A 15,534-nucleotide genomic window follows, 5' to 3' on the forward strand; every position below is an offset into this window, starting at 1 on the left:
TATTTCTTGATCTACAGGTTGCTATAAAATCCATAATTGACTAAAATGTAGGGGTTTGCAACTAAAAAACTGTTATTGTTCTGTGTGTACCTCTTGATTATGAGCTCTTATCAGCCAACAGTTGATATGTTTAATAAGCCTTGGGTAGATCAGACATGACACAATCCCCCTTGAATTCCAGGACTGAGCTATCCATGGCAATCCTCCACAAGCAGGGCTTCTGAAGGGAATTTTTAAGACTTGCACCCTTTAAAGAAAGCTGTTTCTCACTGGTGGGACAGTTCCAACAAGCTGATGAGCCCAAGTGCACAGGCATCCTTCAAAAACTAGATTTTCCTTCTACACCACAATACCCTGTTTATTGAAATTGTGACAATTTGCCTTGAGAGGTGAACAGGAGGACAAAGTTACACTGAGCACCCAATTTTAGCCTTTTCACTGGCTGTACCTTTGTCATACATAATCACCTAATTTTATGATATTTTAATTTAGGTATATAAGCTCATAACAAAATGAAGTTGCCCTACGCTCCAGAAAAACTGGAAGGCACTTGTAGAACAGATATTTTTCTTTAAGGAACAGAACTACCAACCTCTCTAGCAGGATTAACATTTTACAAACAAACTCATTGCTACCTCTATGTTGGTTCCTGATGTCCACAAGGTGATGTTTGCTACAAGGTGATTGCAAACATCACCTTGTGGACATCAGGAACCATTTTCATAACCAAAATCTCTGTGTCTAGCTGGCAGAACCTTGCTGAGGACACTAATTACCCAAAGCCAGTGAAATGCTAAGGTGTCACTTGTTTTTATTCAGTTACCAAGCTGCTCAAAACTTCCTCCTTCCCCAAAAAAATCAGGCCAAATCCCAGCATGGCACTGGATACCCAGCGGGCCCTTCCGCTGTCGCGGCGCTCAAAACGGGACTAATTTTTAGGGAAACTTTGAAAATAAAATAAAGTAAAATAAAATAAAAATAAATGTTCTTTCTCTCTAGATGTGCCAGTGTGTGCAACCAGCACCAATTCATCCCAGGCCTCATCCTCTCCAGAATCCCTTTTCCTGCTGACCACCACTGTGACACTTTTCCTTTCAACCAGGTGGGCGGAACCGGCCGCCTCCACCGACCCCGGCTTCTGAAGGGAAGCAGGAATCTTTCAACTTGTTTAGCCTGCAATGAAGTGGGTTAAAACAATAGATGAGCTTCACCTCCCTTGTCTTTCACTCCTCAGCATCAACATAAGTGCCTTGCAGCAGCAGCAGCCCTTTCATGTCAGGGAGGCTGTGGCAGCCGAGGCTCGAGGATTCCCAAGCACTGACCTTTCTGCCTTGGTTGAAAGCCAGGCTCTGAAGATTGGGGCTGGATTTTTTAATTTCTGCCCTCCTGCCTCCTCCTGCACAGGACTGAGCTTCCTTTGGTTGAGCTTCCTTTGGGTGAAGTCCCAGCTGATGGGTGGAATTAGAGCCCAGGAGTGTTTTGACAGGCAGAGGTGATAAACTCAGAGATGCCCAAACGAGCATCTGGCATTACAGATATGGGCACACACTGCTGGGGTTTCTTCTTGAAGCTCTCTTGCAGGCAGGAAAAATGCAGCTAGGCATTTTGCTTATTTTTAATGCCAACTAAACCCTAAGACTTTTTTTGTTTTGGGAGGTTTTTAAAGAAATTCTTTCCTAAAAAACAGCTAGAGCAGAGAATAGTTGGTCAGGGAGGCTTACAACTCTTCTGAGATAATCTACAAAATGAGGATGCAAATACCTAACTAAACACACTCCTAAAATCTCACTGATAGCAAACTCATTAAAGCCCAGGTTTAGAAAGTGGGTTTTTTTGTGTCCAATATGAAATTCTGCAAGATTTGCTGAAGTTCCTGAAATGTTTCATGTACAGGAAGACCACACAAATGACACAACAACCAACAAACTGTACACAAAGAGAATTCAGCAGTAGCCCTAAATGCTAAACCTATTTAACCCTAAAATACAAACCTATTTAAACCCTCCAACCTTCCTAGGAATCTGCTCATCCTGCCAACCCCTCCAGTTCCAAATAAATGCTTCTTCTCTTCATTCAGCATTGCACACAAAATGCCACTTTTGTATCCCTCTCTCCTTAAGCCCTGAATATTTTTTAAAACTATGAACATTTACTTCCTGAAACTTCAGGCACCTAAAGAGGCCAGAAATAGAAGCAAAACCTGCTGTCACTAAACCCTTTATCAGAAGGTGCACAGAAACACTGCACGACAGGATGGGAACATACTCCTCTTCTGTGTGATTTGGGATTTTAAATTTTACATTTATGTCTTTATTTTTTAGAGGGGAAAAGCTTAAGATACCTCTTATAATTTTAAGGAGGGTATAACTGAAAAAAAAATATAGGGTATTATTAAGGAATTACTGTTTTCCCCTCGTGATTCATGCCCAGACTTTGTGTTGTTGCTGTACCCCAATCACACAGCAGGCTGTAATTATTGATAGCTGATACATAGGGATCAGCTAAAATTATTAGGATGGCAAGATCACCAGGAATAATTTTTGTGGCATTCCTTCATGGGCAACACCTGTTTGCTGTACATTTAATTACCCTCCAATGGACTGCAAACTCTTTCCTTGAAGAAGTTTTGGTGGCAGCTCAGTTCTGGGCATCACTTCAAGCAACACAATCCATCCAAGGACCTCCACATCCAATGGATTGGATTCCAAAGGTTACAAACTCTTTAATAGGTGAGTGGCTTTGCCCTTGCTGCAGCTGCAGGTCAAGATATTACATTTCAGAGAAAAGGCAGTGACAACGCTGTGGCTTTTTGTGCTGGAAAGGTTTGTGAACATGCTGTCCTCTGACAATGTCAGACAGTTTCTTCCAGACCATAAAAAGCAAAAAAAAAATTAAATATATATCTAAGAGCAGCAAGTAAAAATACCTTCCTTCATCCTGGTGCTTAATTCAGTGCATGATAAGTAAGTATGGGCATTAAAAATGTCTAGTTCATCTGTCAAAGGAGGAATTTGCTCTCCCACTTTTGCTTCTTGAGTTGTTTCCACTTAACTTCCAAAAACCCCAGATGACATTTTTTTTTAACATGCTTAGAGAGAGAGAATTTTTTAGTTCAGTGTGGCCACCACACTTCCTAAAGGAAATGTTTGTTACAATTGTGTGGAGGACAGCACAATGTGGTACCAAGAACATTTAAATCACCTCAGGGTATGATGCCAGCAGGTAAATCACCAGGAAAGCTCAGGGTGGGAGGCTGCAGGGGAAATGCCCACAGCTTTTCCATGCATTTCTGTGACCCCTGTATTGCTTCTGGTTTTTTCACTTACAAGAAGCAAAATTTCAGGTGTTATACAGAGAACTGCATTTCTGTAATTCTCCTTGTCATTCTGGTTGTGGGGTGGCTGAAAGGGACACAGGGAGACACCAGCTGAAAGCACTGATGGTTTTGCTTATTGCTAAAAGAACAAATGAGAGGTGTTACTAAACCTTTGCCACAGAAAACAAATGAATATATTTTAATTTCCTGCTTAACCAGGGCTCATTTTCAACACACAGTGACACAAAATGTGTGTTTTAAAAAACAAGGGTTTTTTAAATAGCTTCACCAGTTTACCCCAAGAAAATAAAAAAAAATAGGGTTTTTCAGTAAAGTGGGGTTCATCCTTTAGCTAAAAGCCAGAAAGTGTAAACCTGGAGCTGGGTCTGGACTGCACAGAGCAGCAAAGCACCAGGAAAAGCAATTACTGCACAAAGGGCAGAGAACAAATATCTTTGTGCTAACAAAACAGTTCTGAGAAGAAACATGAAAGGTCCTTCTTTGTCCTTCAAAACCTCTTTAGAACCAAATGATGAAGAAGAACATGGCTTTCAGAGAGTTTGGAAAGTCTCCCTGCAGTTGGAGCTCACCCTTGCTGCTCCCCAGGCGCCGTTTCCCAGCCCCAGCTGCTTGTGCAGGGCAGAGCTGGGGGATTTGCCCCAGGATGCTGAGACAGGAGATGGTGAATTCTCTTCCCTGTGAGGGTGGGGAGAGGCTGGCTCAGGGTGCCCGGAGCAGCTGTGGCTGCCCCTGGATCCCTGGCAGTGCCCAAGGCCAGGCTGGATGGGGCTTGGAGCAGTGGAAGGCGTCCCTGCCCATGTCCCATCCCAGGGGGTGGCACTGGATGGGCTTTGAGGTCCCTTCCACCCCAGCGCAGTCCATGATCCTTTGGTTTTCCCAAGGGAAGGAGTGGATGTACCCATCCCACTGGGATGTGGTGGTGCTGGCCCTACAGCCCACACTGGCTGGATCTCCTGTTAATGAAAAACTTAAATGTACGTTTGATAAGGAGGTTAACACTGGGATGGTCCCAGTGCTGAAAGGCAGCTTGGGGCCTTCCTAAAATCCCAGAGATGGATGGAGGTGAGGCAGGCTCAAGCTGGCACAGCCATCAAGATTTAAACCAACAAGAGTAAGAAAAACACTGGGAAAGATCTTTCTGTGAAGAGCATTTCCAAGAAAGCTTTTTAATTTTTCTGCTTGTTTTCCAGCTGAAAAGCCTTCCTATTATCCCTGGCTGTTCCAGGAAGTGCAGCAGCACAAGGGGACCCAAACAGATGAGGCTCTGAGCAGCCATTCCTCTTTGAAACACAGCTCTGTCTAATCCTGCTCTGAGCAACTTCAGGCAGCGTGGTGGGGAAAAAACTGCTGCTTGCTGGCACCTTGCCTAATGTAAGCATTCCTGCTGCTACCCTCAAAAACACCAAGGGATTTTTTGTCAGTGACAAGTTCAGCACAGAGAACTGAAAAACTTCTCCCTGGGAAAAAAAAATTCACAAGAATCTGATTTTCTGAGATAGGAATGGAATTTTAATTTTCCTCCAAGCGCAGCGCAGGTGCTGCAGCATTTGTGTTGCTGTGAGCATTGTCTCAGAAAAGCTGCAGGAAGATAAACCAAGTGAGATGAAAGAACCCATCCCAGAAAGAGAGGGCTGTGCACGTGCAGATAGTGTGGAGAGAGAAGAATCAGCATGACCTTTATGGAAGGGCATAAAAGGGATGAGCACCAGGCCTTGGAATTGGTGAACCAGCCTGAGCTCAGTGTCCATCATCGTGATATCTGAATACTTGGGCAGAGGTCAATGATCAAAGCAGGCACGTTCAAGGAGGGGAAAAAAGCCCTGCAAAGTGCAGCAAAAATGCTCCAGTTTGCTGAAGACCAGATTTAAACCTCATTGAACACCTCAGCTTTGGTGCAGACGAAAATGAAGGAACTCAGAATTCCTGTTTGAAAGCTGACACTTGAAATGTGTCTGGAGCCAAAGGAAGGCAACACAAAATCTAGAATTACCCACACCATTTAACTCTGATCCATTGTACCTGCCTGGGAACAGCGACTGCAGGAGGATCCTCCTCCTCTGCACAGGGAGCCCAGGATTTCCAGGAGAAAGGAAGGAAGGAAGATCATGGTTGTCCCACAATTACCACCACAGGCTTCTGGAGCCAATTTGCAGCATCTCAAACACTTTGATCAAAGTGTTGGAATCTCCCAGAACACCTTTGATGGCCTAGTTTGGATTTGTGGTCTTCAAAAGTGCAGCAATCCTCTGAGGGTATAAATCTACGTTATGGTGGGGGGAGAAAAATCCCCAAGGGAATTTTTTAGGTCACTGGACAGATTTGTAGCCAAGCACTGGAGAACAGGGAAATAACTGGAAGTGAAAACAGCTTTGAAGTGCAAGACAGATGTGGAAACCATAGAATCATGGGATATCCAGAGCTGCAAGGCACCCACAAGGATCATTGATCCAACTGCTGGCCCTGCACAGACACCCCAACAATCTCACCCTGGGAGTGGTACCCAAACACTCCTGGAGCTCTGGCAGCCTTGGGGCTGTGCCCAATCCCTGCACCCTCTGGGGAATGAACCTTTCCCTGAGATCCAACCTAAACTCCTCTGACATTCAACTGCTTGGAGAAAACACCCAGCACAGCCTGAGCCTGGCTGGACTCGAGGATCCTTGAGGCCCTTTCCAACCTCAATGATTTGGTGGCTCTGCCTCACACCAACACAACTCCCAGAAAAGCCCAAAACTGCCAGGATTTGGGCAGAGCAGCCCCCCCAGCCTTTCTGAGTCTTGCTAGGACGTCCTTAGTGGCAATCTCCAGCCACTATCACTCTTTGTGAGATGCCCTTCTCCTAAAAGGACAGGAGCTGGAGCACGCCTCATTGCTTCTCCTTCAGTCGCGCTGACGGACGAGGCTGTCTGTCCTCGCTGTCAGCCATCCCCTCCCAGCCCTGCCAAGGATTCCAGGATTCAAGGACCAGCCAGATTAGCTGTCTGCTGAAGGATGCCCAGAGCCCTGGCATGCCCAGAGAGAACTCCTCATTCTGCTCTTGTGGCCAAAGTGCTGCTTTTCAGCAGCAGGGCTGTGAAAGAGGATGGTGTGAAATGAAAGAATTTAACAGCCACGGAGGCCTGCCTGTGTGGCATCCACATCCTCTGGAAAATCCCTTCACTCAGGGTTTTCTCCTAAGAAGGTGAAAAGCAGCAAGAGAGGCCTCAGGGAAAAGGAAAACAATTCTTCTCTCATTTGCTTTTCCTGTGCTGTGCTGATGTGGAATGTGTTTGGAGATTGTTCATCCACAGGTGATTGTTCCATTGGGCTCTGCTGTGAGTTGTTTTGGCTCTTTGGCCAGTCAGGGCCAAGCTGTGTCAGACTCTGGAGAGAGTCAGGAGTTTTCATTATTATCTTTTTAGCATTCAATAAGTGTCCTTTCTGTATTCTTTAGTATAGTACAGCATTCTTTAATATAATATAGTATTATAAAGTAATAAATGAGCCTTCTGAGAACATGGAGTCAGATTCATCATTCCTGCCTGGGGCCAGTCCCTTATGGGACCCCTTCCTGGATGTGCCAGTCCCTTAAATACCTGACTGCATTTTGTAACACACTTGCATGTTCAGCTCCACAGGAAGGTGGTGTGGTGGCTGTAACTGTAGAGTTTGAAATGTGCTCTTGACTTTAGTCTCATTTTTGAGTTGTTTTGGCTCTTTGGCCAATCAGGGCCAAGCTGTGTCAGACTCTGGAGAGAGTCAGGAGTTTTCATTATTCTCTTTTTAGCATTCAGTATCTTTTCTGTATTCTTCAGTATAGTATAATATTTTTTAATATAATATAGTGTAATAAAGTAATAATTAGCCTTCTAATAAGATGGAATCAGATGCATCAGATACATTCCTGCCCTTGTTGGTGGACCTGCATTTTATGATACTCCTGAGACACAACTGCTAAGTCCCAAACAGAACAGAACACTCTTCTCTCCACCCAGCAGAGTGAACCTTCTGCCTCAGAAGACATGTGAGAAGAGGCAGGTGACAGGAAGCTGATGGGCTCATGCAGAGGCACAAACACTGTAAAAGGAGGGGTTGGATTGTTGGAGAGTGTCCAGGGCAGGGAATGGAGCCCCAGGAGGGGCTGAGGGAGCTGGGCAGGGTCTCAGCCTGGAGCAAAGGAGGCTCAGGGGGCCCTTGTGGCTCTGCACAGCTCCTGACAGGAGGGGACAGCCAGGGGGACAGGGACAGGAGCAGAGGGAACGGCCTCAGGCTGGGCCAGGACAGGCTCAGGGTGGAAACTGGGGAATATTTCTTCACAGAAGGGGCTGTCCAGCCCTGGCATAGTGGTGGAATCCCCATCCCAGGAGGGATTTAGAAGATGTGAGGATGTGGCACCTGGGGACAGGGATGAGTGGTGGCCGTGGCAGTGCTGGGGAATGGCTGGACTGGAGGATCTCAGAGGGCTTTTCCACCCTAAATGATTCTACCCTTTGAGCTCCCTGGGTGTTACTGAGCTGCTGCTTGCCAACAACCTCCTGCCTTTCTGGGAGCACACTGATCCCATTTCCATGAGAGGGGACAGTTTTGTTGAGCTATTGCAAGAGGATTTCAGGTAACACAGTGTGATGCTGGAAGATGAGGAGAGGAAGAGGAGACCGAGGAGGATGAAGGATGGACTCTGCAATCAGAACAGGGACATCAGGGACAAGAGAGCCACGTGCAAACTGCTCCCTCTGGGTCTGTGCCTGCAGCCCAGGACCACACAGGCTCCAGTGCCTTGTGAAAACAATCTCCCCAGGAGAAAGAAAACATACACCTATTAACTGCTCAGAAAGAGATTTTTCAAAGGCTCTCGATATCCAGCTGGTCTTGATTCATTTTGACTTCAACAAAATATTCTTGGGCCAATGGTGAAAGCTCTGAAAAATCCCCTCTGTAATTTGCCATTGAGGTTTGAAAATAAGTGGTGTAAAAGGGTTTCTTTAAAAGAAAAATAAAAAGAAAAGGACAAATTAAAAATGAAAGGTTGAACTAAAATTTGGCTTCGGGCCATAAACTAGGGGGAAACTAACAGCAAAGATAGTTAAATGACTGGAAAGAGAACACAACAGGAGCTGTTATGAAAAAAAGCTGATGGCTTTTTAAAAAAGGATTTGTATAGATAGCTAGGGAAATAAATTCCGGATGTGATAGAAGTGCAATTGAGAAATTAAATAAATGGAAAATAAGGATGACTAAGTAGTAGTTAACATGCCCCTTCTCAGTTGTATACTATTATCACATCTATTTTTAATGTCTCTTCAGCTGTCTGCAATTGTCATCCTTTTTTCAGAACTTGTTCCAACATTCTTTGATACTGAATTAGCTGTTTTTTACTCTCCCATGCTTACAACCACATCTTTTTCTTACTCAACACTCCCCTTTTCCCACAATGTTATTCCATTGTCTCCCTTTTTCATCTCTCCTTATGTGTTGACTCCCCAGTTTCTGAGCCCTCCAACCACCCTTGTTCATCTTTCTTTTTCTGGAGCTCTTTTGGTTGAATCCTAGCATGTTTCTTTTCTTCTTTTCTAAAGCTGCAAGCATGTTTTATATCATACCTGGCTCCTGTACACATTGTTACCCCTTCAGAAGGGCATTGAACAGCTACAGCAGTGTGGAAATAGTAAGCTAAACTAAGGGAGAAAAAGAAGTTCTTTTTGGCTTTTGCTTTCTGGCTCGTAAAAAAAAGAACCCAAACATTTAAACTCTCCCCTTTTCCCTTTTATCCTCAAATAACACAAGCTTTTCCACAAGCAGCTGAATATTCAAACAATGAGAGGCATCAGAAGTGTTGGCCATTCTAGAGCTCAGGATGTGCCTGAGGAGATGTGATAACACAAGATTTAATAATACTGAAAAAAACACACAAGTTCTGACGTGATCCGTGGGCTGGGGAGTGAACCTGAATTTTTCCTCCTTGTGAACCTTCCAAGTGTGCCTCTTCCTTACCTCAACAGCTAAATGATGCTCCATACTAACTTGGGGACTCTGATTTATTAAAAAAAAGTTCTAAACACATTGCAGGCAGCTGAATTCACCACTGTGATGCCTCAGCTGCTTCAGCTCCATCCTCACAAGCTCACACTTTAATTTCTCACAATTCCCTTTCTCCTGTGCATTCAGAGCCGAGGTTGGTATTTGTCACCTTGGTTTTTAAAGATTTGCTAAGTCTTCTCATGTTTACATTCCTCCACCATAAAAGAATACAAAACAATAAGTTATTTACACTTTCTGTAAATAACTCATTGTTTTGCATTCTTTTATGAAGGAGGAGAAATTTTTGATGGACTGTTGGTTTGCCCAGTGTCAGTGGAGAGGTGGCACTGTGACCCTCCAATCCACTGTCACTTCTGGAAATCGATAAATCCTGGGGTCAGAAATAAAAAAATTCCCTTTTCACTTTGGAAGAGCTGTATGTGTGCGGTGTTATTTCGTGCCCTCCAGTGACAGGTGCTGAACTAACACCACTCCTTGGAAAGGCCCAATTTCCAGGATTCAGCCTGGGACTGGGATGGGGACCTACCCTCAGCCGTGCCCGAGATGCCGTCAGCTTTGAAGTTGCTTGTGCTTTTCTTCCGGCGGTGCTTCTTTCTGTTGGCGTGGGGGGAAGGAGGGGGGTCCAGCTTGGGGCTGGTGGTGCTGGAGATGCTGGGGCTGGAGCACACTGAATCTCCCAGGCCCGTGTCTGCAGCAGAAAAGATCAAAATGCTGTGAGATTGAAAGGAGGTGATGGTTACAGTCCAAGCTTACAACCCCTGGCTGCTGGCAGATACGTTCTTGAGCTGCTTCAGGAGATTCTCCAAACAATGTCCATTGTTTTTTCCAAAAAACGGATCCAAGTCCTCTTAGATTAACAGGACTCGGCAGCAATTTTAGGGGCAGGCCAGCTGGAATGCACAAAAACAATGGGAAAGCACTTTATTGCTTCTAGTTCCTCCAAAGATCCTCCCTAGCCTCAAATTAATTTGTGTAGCACTTGGACATTTTAATGCATAAACAGAGATATCCCTGGATCCTCTGGATGTTCTCTGCTGTCATTAATATCAGACAGACACTCACTGAAAAGCTGGTGATGGCAGTAAAGGTGGGAAATAAGGTAAGTAATGTGCACCTGGTACAGGTAAAAACTGTGTGATAAATTCCTACCTGCTCCACACTTCCTACCTGCTCCCAAGGAAAATAAATAATCCCACCTTACTCTGTTCACTTTCCTGCTTTATTAACTCCAACAATTTTAAGAACTTGGGTCCTTCCACATAGTAAATATTCAAGTAACCTTAATCCAGGATTTCCCCCCAAGGTTAGTAATGTGATTTTTGTTTAATTACTGGCTTGGTTTGGATTTTAATTATAAAATTCCACATAAAACCTACACTTAAAGGAAAGTGCTTGCTATTATGGAAAGTGAAGCCATTTCCAGAACCTTGCTTAAATACCATATTGCACCTTAGTGCAGTATCAGGACTGCATTTATGTGCCATATCCTTAAAATCTCCCAGACAGATATTCAGCAAATACCTTCCCATTATTGCCTTTTGGGGTTAAATACTTGGTGATTGGTTTCAGAACAGTAGACACAGGGAAAAAGAATAAAAATTCTTATTATAAAGCTTAAGTGTAATAACAGGAGTGCATTTAACTTAATATGTCAGAAAAATATCAAGCCAAAGATTATTAAAAAATTAGCTTTTGATTCTTTTTGCATAGTTAAATTCCCACAGAACTGCCTCTTTGAAAAAAGCCAACTTATTTTGCTTTCTTTTTCCTCCTAATAAAGTTTATTTACTAATTACCCCCTAAGCACAGTTGTGCTCTAAGTTATTAGTGGGGGATGAATTATGTAGCTAATTGCCTGGCAAGAGAGACCAAACCAAACATTAATCTTTATATTAAGGATTTCTGTTCTTTTCCCTGCATCCACTAGCTTGAAACCAGCTCCCAAGAATTTAACCCCAAAAGGGAATCATGGGGATGTATTTACCCTGTATCAGTGTAGGAGATTTTAAGGATTTGACCCACAACTGGTGCAAGTGGCAGAGTTTGCTGTCTCTGCAGGAGAGAAGGGAGATGAAAGTCAGGTGAAAATCCTGGTGGGAATTCTCTCAGAAAAGGGGACAGAGATCCCTTTGGATCCATGGCACAGGAGAAGGTGCAGAAGAGGGTGCCAGGAACACAAAGGCGTGAGCACAGCTGCACTGGGGTTTCTGCCAGCCCCAAGTAGTGACCTCCAGCTTGACTCTGCAGGTTTCCAGTGGTGAGACTTCAAAAGAAGGAGAAAACCCCCAGGTTGTCCAGAGAAACCGTGGCTGCCCCATCCCTGGGAGTGCCCAAAGCCCAGCTTGGAACAACCTGGGACAGTGGATGGTGTCCCTCTCTGAGGTGTCAGAACCAGGTGATGCTTGATATTCTTTCCAACCCAAACCTTTCTGGGATTCTAAGATTCCAAATGCTTCATTTCCCCCCCACCTCATTCCCAGCTTTCACTTTGAAACAATCACACCCATCCGAGTTCATCCCCTCCTGCACCCGCATGCACCTGGTGGAAAAACCCCCGCAATCCTGAGGCAGCAGCACAGAATACACCCTGTTAAAACCCATCAGGCTGCATCCACTCACTGGTGGCAGCTCTGTCTAATTTCCAGGCCGTAAATCCCCCCAACAAAACCTGCTGGAGAGCTCTGAAAAATGAGGGCCGTACGGGGCTGACGCCCGGCGTCGCGGAGCTGAAGAATTAACCTCCCGTGGTAAATCCTCGTCATCCCCAGCCCCTTCCAGGTAATCACCTGCTGTCCTTGGGTCAAACTGCTCTCAAGTGGGAGCCTGGAGCTCTCCCTCCCCCTCGAGCAGCAAGGAAGGTTGGTCCCTCACGAAGGGAGCCGAGTCAGTCGCGCCGCTGCCCCGGATCGCCGGATTGCGAGCCCACCCTTTGAGGATGGGAGTTATTTAACATTGCCCTGCTTTAAAATATGAGCAATCAAAAGGCACCGGGCTTCCACGCTGTGCTCTCCCATTTCCCACTCCTTCTCGTGCCTGACAAGGTATTCTTCAAATTGAAAAGAGGGCTCCTGAAAGCTCGGGCTTGGGGAAACTGTAAATGAGTTCAGGCTTCAGCCCGCTGAATGCAATTTCATCCTCCTGACTGAATACAAATAATGCATTTTATTTGGTATCAATTACCACGCCTGAGAACAGACGACCACTGCCAGCACTATTAAATATATATTTAAAAAAAATAAAAAAATAAAAAAAAAAAGAGGAGGGGGGATAAAAGGCAAGGATAAAGGCATGGCAAATTAAAAAAGCAAGCGCCTCATTACTCCCCATCTCAAGCAGCTTTGACAGAGGCACTGGAAGCCATAAGCTGCGTTCCACTGGGCCGGGATGGGCTGTTTTGCAGCCATCCCGCACGCTCAATGTCAGCCATTAGTTCTTCCCAATCGGGCATCAATGTTCAACACACACCCGAAAAAATATATAATACTGGTAATAATAATAACAATCTGCAGCCTCTCCGAGCTTCAATACTTGAAGTATGAGTCAAAGCAGCAGTTTCACTTTTCACTCGGGAAGCTGACAAGCATGACTAGAGGGGGAATAAAATAACATTCAGTTCGCATAAATATCAAGCGGGCTGCTTGAGACTGATGGGCCAGGAATGTATTCTTAGCCATCATTCTGGCAGACAGGCCCAAGGACACTCATAACTTATTTTACAATCATTTAGTTTCAGCTCAAGTGGAAAACGTGACAACTTATCTCTGCTGACAAGATGCCATATCGAACCTTACAATTAACTCTCCCCCGATTATCTGCCCAGCCCATCATTAGCTCTGTGCCTCTTGATGGACTGCAGGGGCACAGCTTCCCTTGATGATGGTCATCATTTGCAGGGTGCACAGCTCCATGACACCACAGCGAGGACAAAACTCTCCCCTTGCCACGGAGCTGGGCTTGTCCTGGCCGGCACAGCCTCGTTTTTTGTGACTGCTTTGAAGTGATGAGCAGCAAAGCGCTGCTGGAAAATGCCTTCTCCCCCCAAACGGAGCATGCTCGTGTTTCAGCCCACGCCTGCTGCTGCTGCAACCTCCAGGAGGGAGCCAGAGATGCCCACGCTGTGTCCCAGCTGCCAGGAGCCTTCCTCGTGCCCTCCATCCCTCCCCAGGGCCAGGATTAACTCCTTCAGCTGGAAGGGAGAGCTGACACAGCCACATCATGGAATTGTTTGGCTTGTGAAGGACCTTACACCCCAACTCCTGCCATGGGACACCTTTCCCTGTCCCAGGCTGCTCCAAGCCCTGCCCAGCCTGGCCTTGGACACTTCCAGGTTCATAAGTATGTGCAGTATCTCACTCCATGCCCAAAAGCAACAAGTGACCCTTGGTGACCAAACACCCCTCGAGTTATGCAGAGATGGGACATAAAAACCCCACTCCTCTGCTCTTCACATGGGGATTTTTCTCTGCAGGTGCAGGACAAGTGGATTAAGACAGAGACTGTTCTGCTTGTGCAAGTCCAGCCCTCATTTGTGAGAATTTACCAAACAAAACAAAAAAGCCAATGCAGCTTTTACTCCACAAGGCAAGTGCCATGTCTGCCTCTCTCCAAGATCCATTTTGCAATTATGGTCATGAGAGAAATTCCTTTCAAGTATGACAAACTGTGGTAGAAGAAAGGAGGGGTGGAACACAAGAAACACTTTGTCTACAACTACAACCCAGAGTCAAGAGACAGAACATTAAATGAAAACCAATCCTCAGAAGAGTCTCAAGAGCTGTGCTGTTGTACTGGGCTTTATTTGCTGTTTGAAACAATTTCATATCCTCTCCCAGTGTTAAAAATATTTTGTAAAAGGTAACAATTCTCACTTCCTATCTTTTCTATTATTTTGCTATTTGGGAGCTGCATGTGCTTGACAAATGGATCTCAAGAACAACTCCATTTGTGCCCCCTAAGGACTTTGTGAGTGTCCTCCTGGATTTGAAAAGAGTGGAAAATTAACAGAATCATCATTGAATCACAGGACTGGAAGTGACCCAATTGACCATCTCATCCCACCCCTGTCATGGGCAGGGATACTTTCCACTAGCCCAAGGTGCTCCAAGCTCCATCCAGCCTGGCCTTGGGCATTTCCAGGGATCCAGAGGCAGCCACAGCTGCTCTGGGCAGTGCCAGGGCCTGCCCACCCTCACAGGGAGCAATTCCCAATTCCCAATATCCCATCCATCCCTGCCCTCTGGCAGTGGGAGCCATTCCCTGTGTCCTGTCCCTCCATCCCTTGTCCCCAGTCCCTCTGCAGCTCTCCTGGAGCCCCTTTAGGCCCTGCAAGGGGCTCTGAGCTCTCCCTGGAGCCTTCCCCTCTCCAGATGAACACTCCCAATTCTGAGCTGTCTGAAACTCAATCCAAACCCAGACTGTGCTTCCTGGTGCCCCTAGAACAGAAAAACAACTTCCTTGCATCCAGAATTCCCAAGCCCCCTCACCAAACCCGTCCGAGATACGACTCCTTCAGCACCTGCAGCAGAGGTGCAGGAGATGCCAGCACAGGAACCAAGGAGGCCAAGGAAACGAGGGCCAATCAGCCAGGATGAGCACCCCAGGCCAGGGCAAAGGAGCTGGGGGTGGGAAAAGCAGGAGAAGAGGCAAGGTGTGAGGGACGGGAATAGCACAGCACAAAGGCTGGGACACAAAAGTCCCAGAGCGGAGCTTCGGCGTTGGCCCACGGCTGCTATTCTCTGTGTCACACACACAACCCTCTCTCCTGTGTAACCATCTGCAGAGGAACCAAGCGTATTCTGACCCCTTCTATCCCCGTGCCTTTTGATTTATTTCATATTTTTGTCAAATCACCTATTTACAAAAACTTGAAACAAACTCAACAGGTGACGCTATTCTCCGCAGACCAAAGTCGAGCTTGATCTGGTTTACATTTTTCTTGCATCTTCTTGTTAAAATTTTCCAACAGGCTTTCAAAGTGAAATTAGACTTTTTTGTCAAGCCCAGCTCCCCAACACGGCCTTATTCTCAAGTGGCTGGAGATTGATTAATTTGGGTTTTTGATTTGCCCAAGTGACAAGAAGTCAGACGTTACAAAAGCGGGAGCGGTGAATGGGATCAATTAAAGAGCAGAAGCAGCAACACAATTAATAGCACCGGGTTCAGGAGCAGAGAGAAAGGGC

The 15,534-nt window shown here is 45.7% G+C and overlaps 1 protein-coding gene across 10 annotated transcripts in view; it reads right to left on the reverse strand.

Annotated features, from left to right (window-relative positions):
• The window catches only part of AGAP1 (ArfGAP with GTPase domain, ankyrin repeat and PH domain 1), a 321,395-nt gene that overhangs the window by 73,296 nt on the left and 232,565 nt on the right, over window positions 1-15,534 (reverse strand). For 7 of the 10 annotated variants that reach the window (XM_054277889.1, XM_054277883.1, XM_054277881.1 and 4 more), the window contains one exon: window positions 9,882-10,043. The exons of the other annotated variants lie outside the window; for them this stretch is intronic. In XM_054277889.1, coding sequence (XP_054133864.1) covers window positions 9,882-10,043 — 162 coding nt within the window. The remainder of the gene's footprint in view (window positions 1-9,881; window positions 10,044-15,534) is intronic. 10 annotated transcript variants of the gene reach the window in all.

Source organism: Melozone crissalis, unplaced genomic scaffold (genome assembly GCF_028551555.1).
Source record: "Melozone crissalis strain CALT ecotype California unplaced genomic scaffold, PUWL_Pcris_2 ptg000023l_1, whole genome shotgun sequence".
Classification (NCBI taxonomy): Eukaryota; Metazoa; Chordata; class Aves; order Passeriformes; family Passerellidae; genus Melozone; species Melozone crissalis.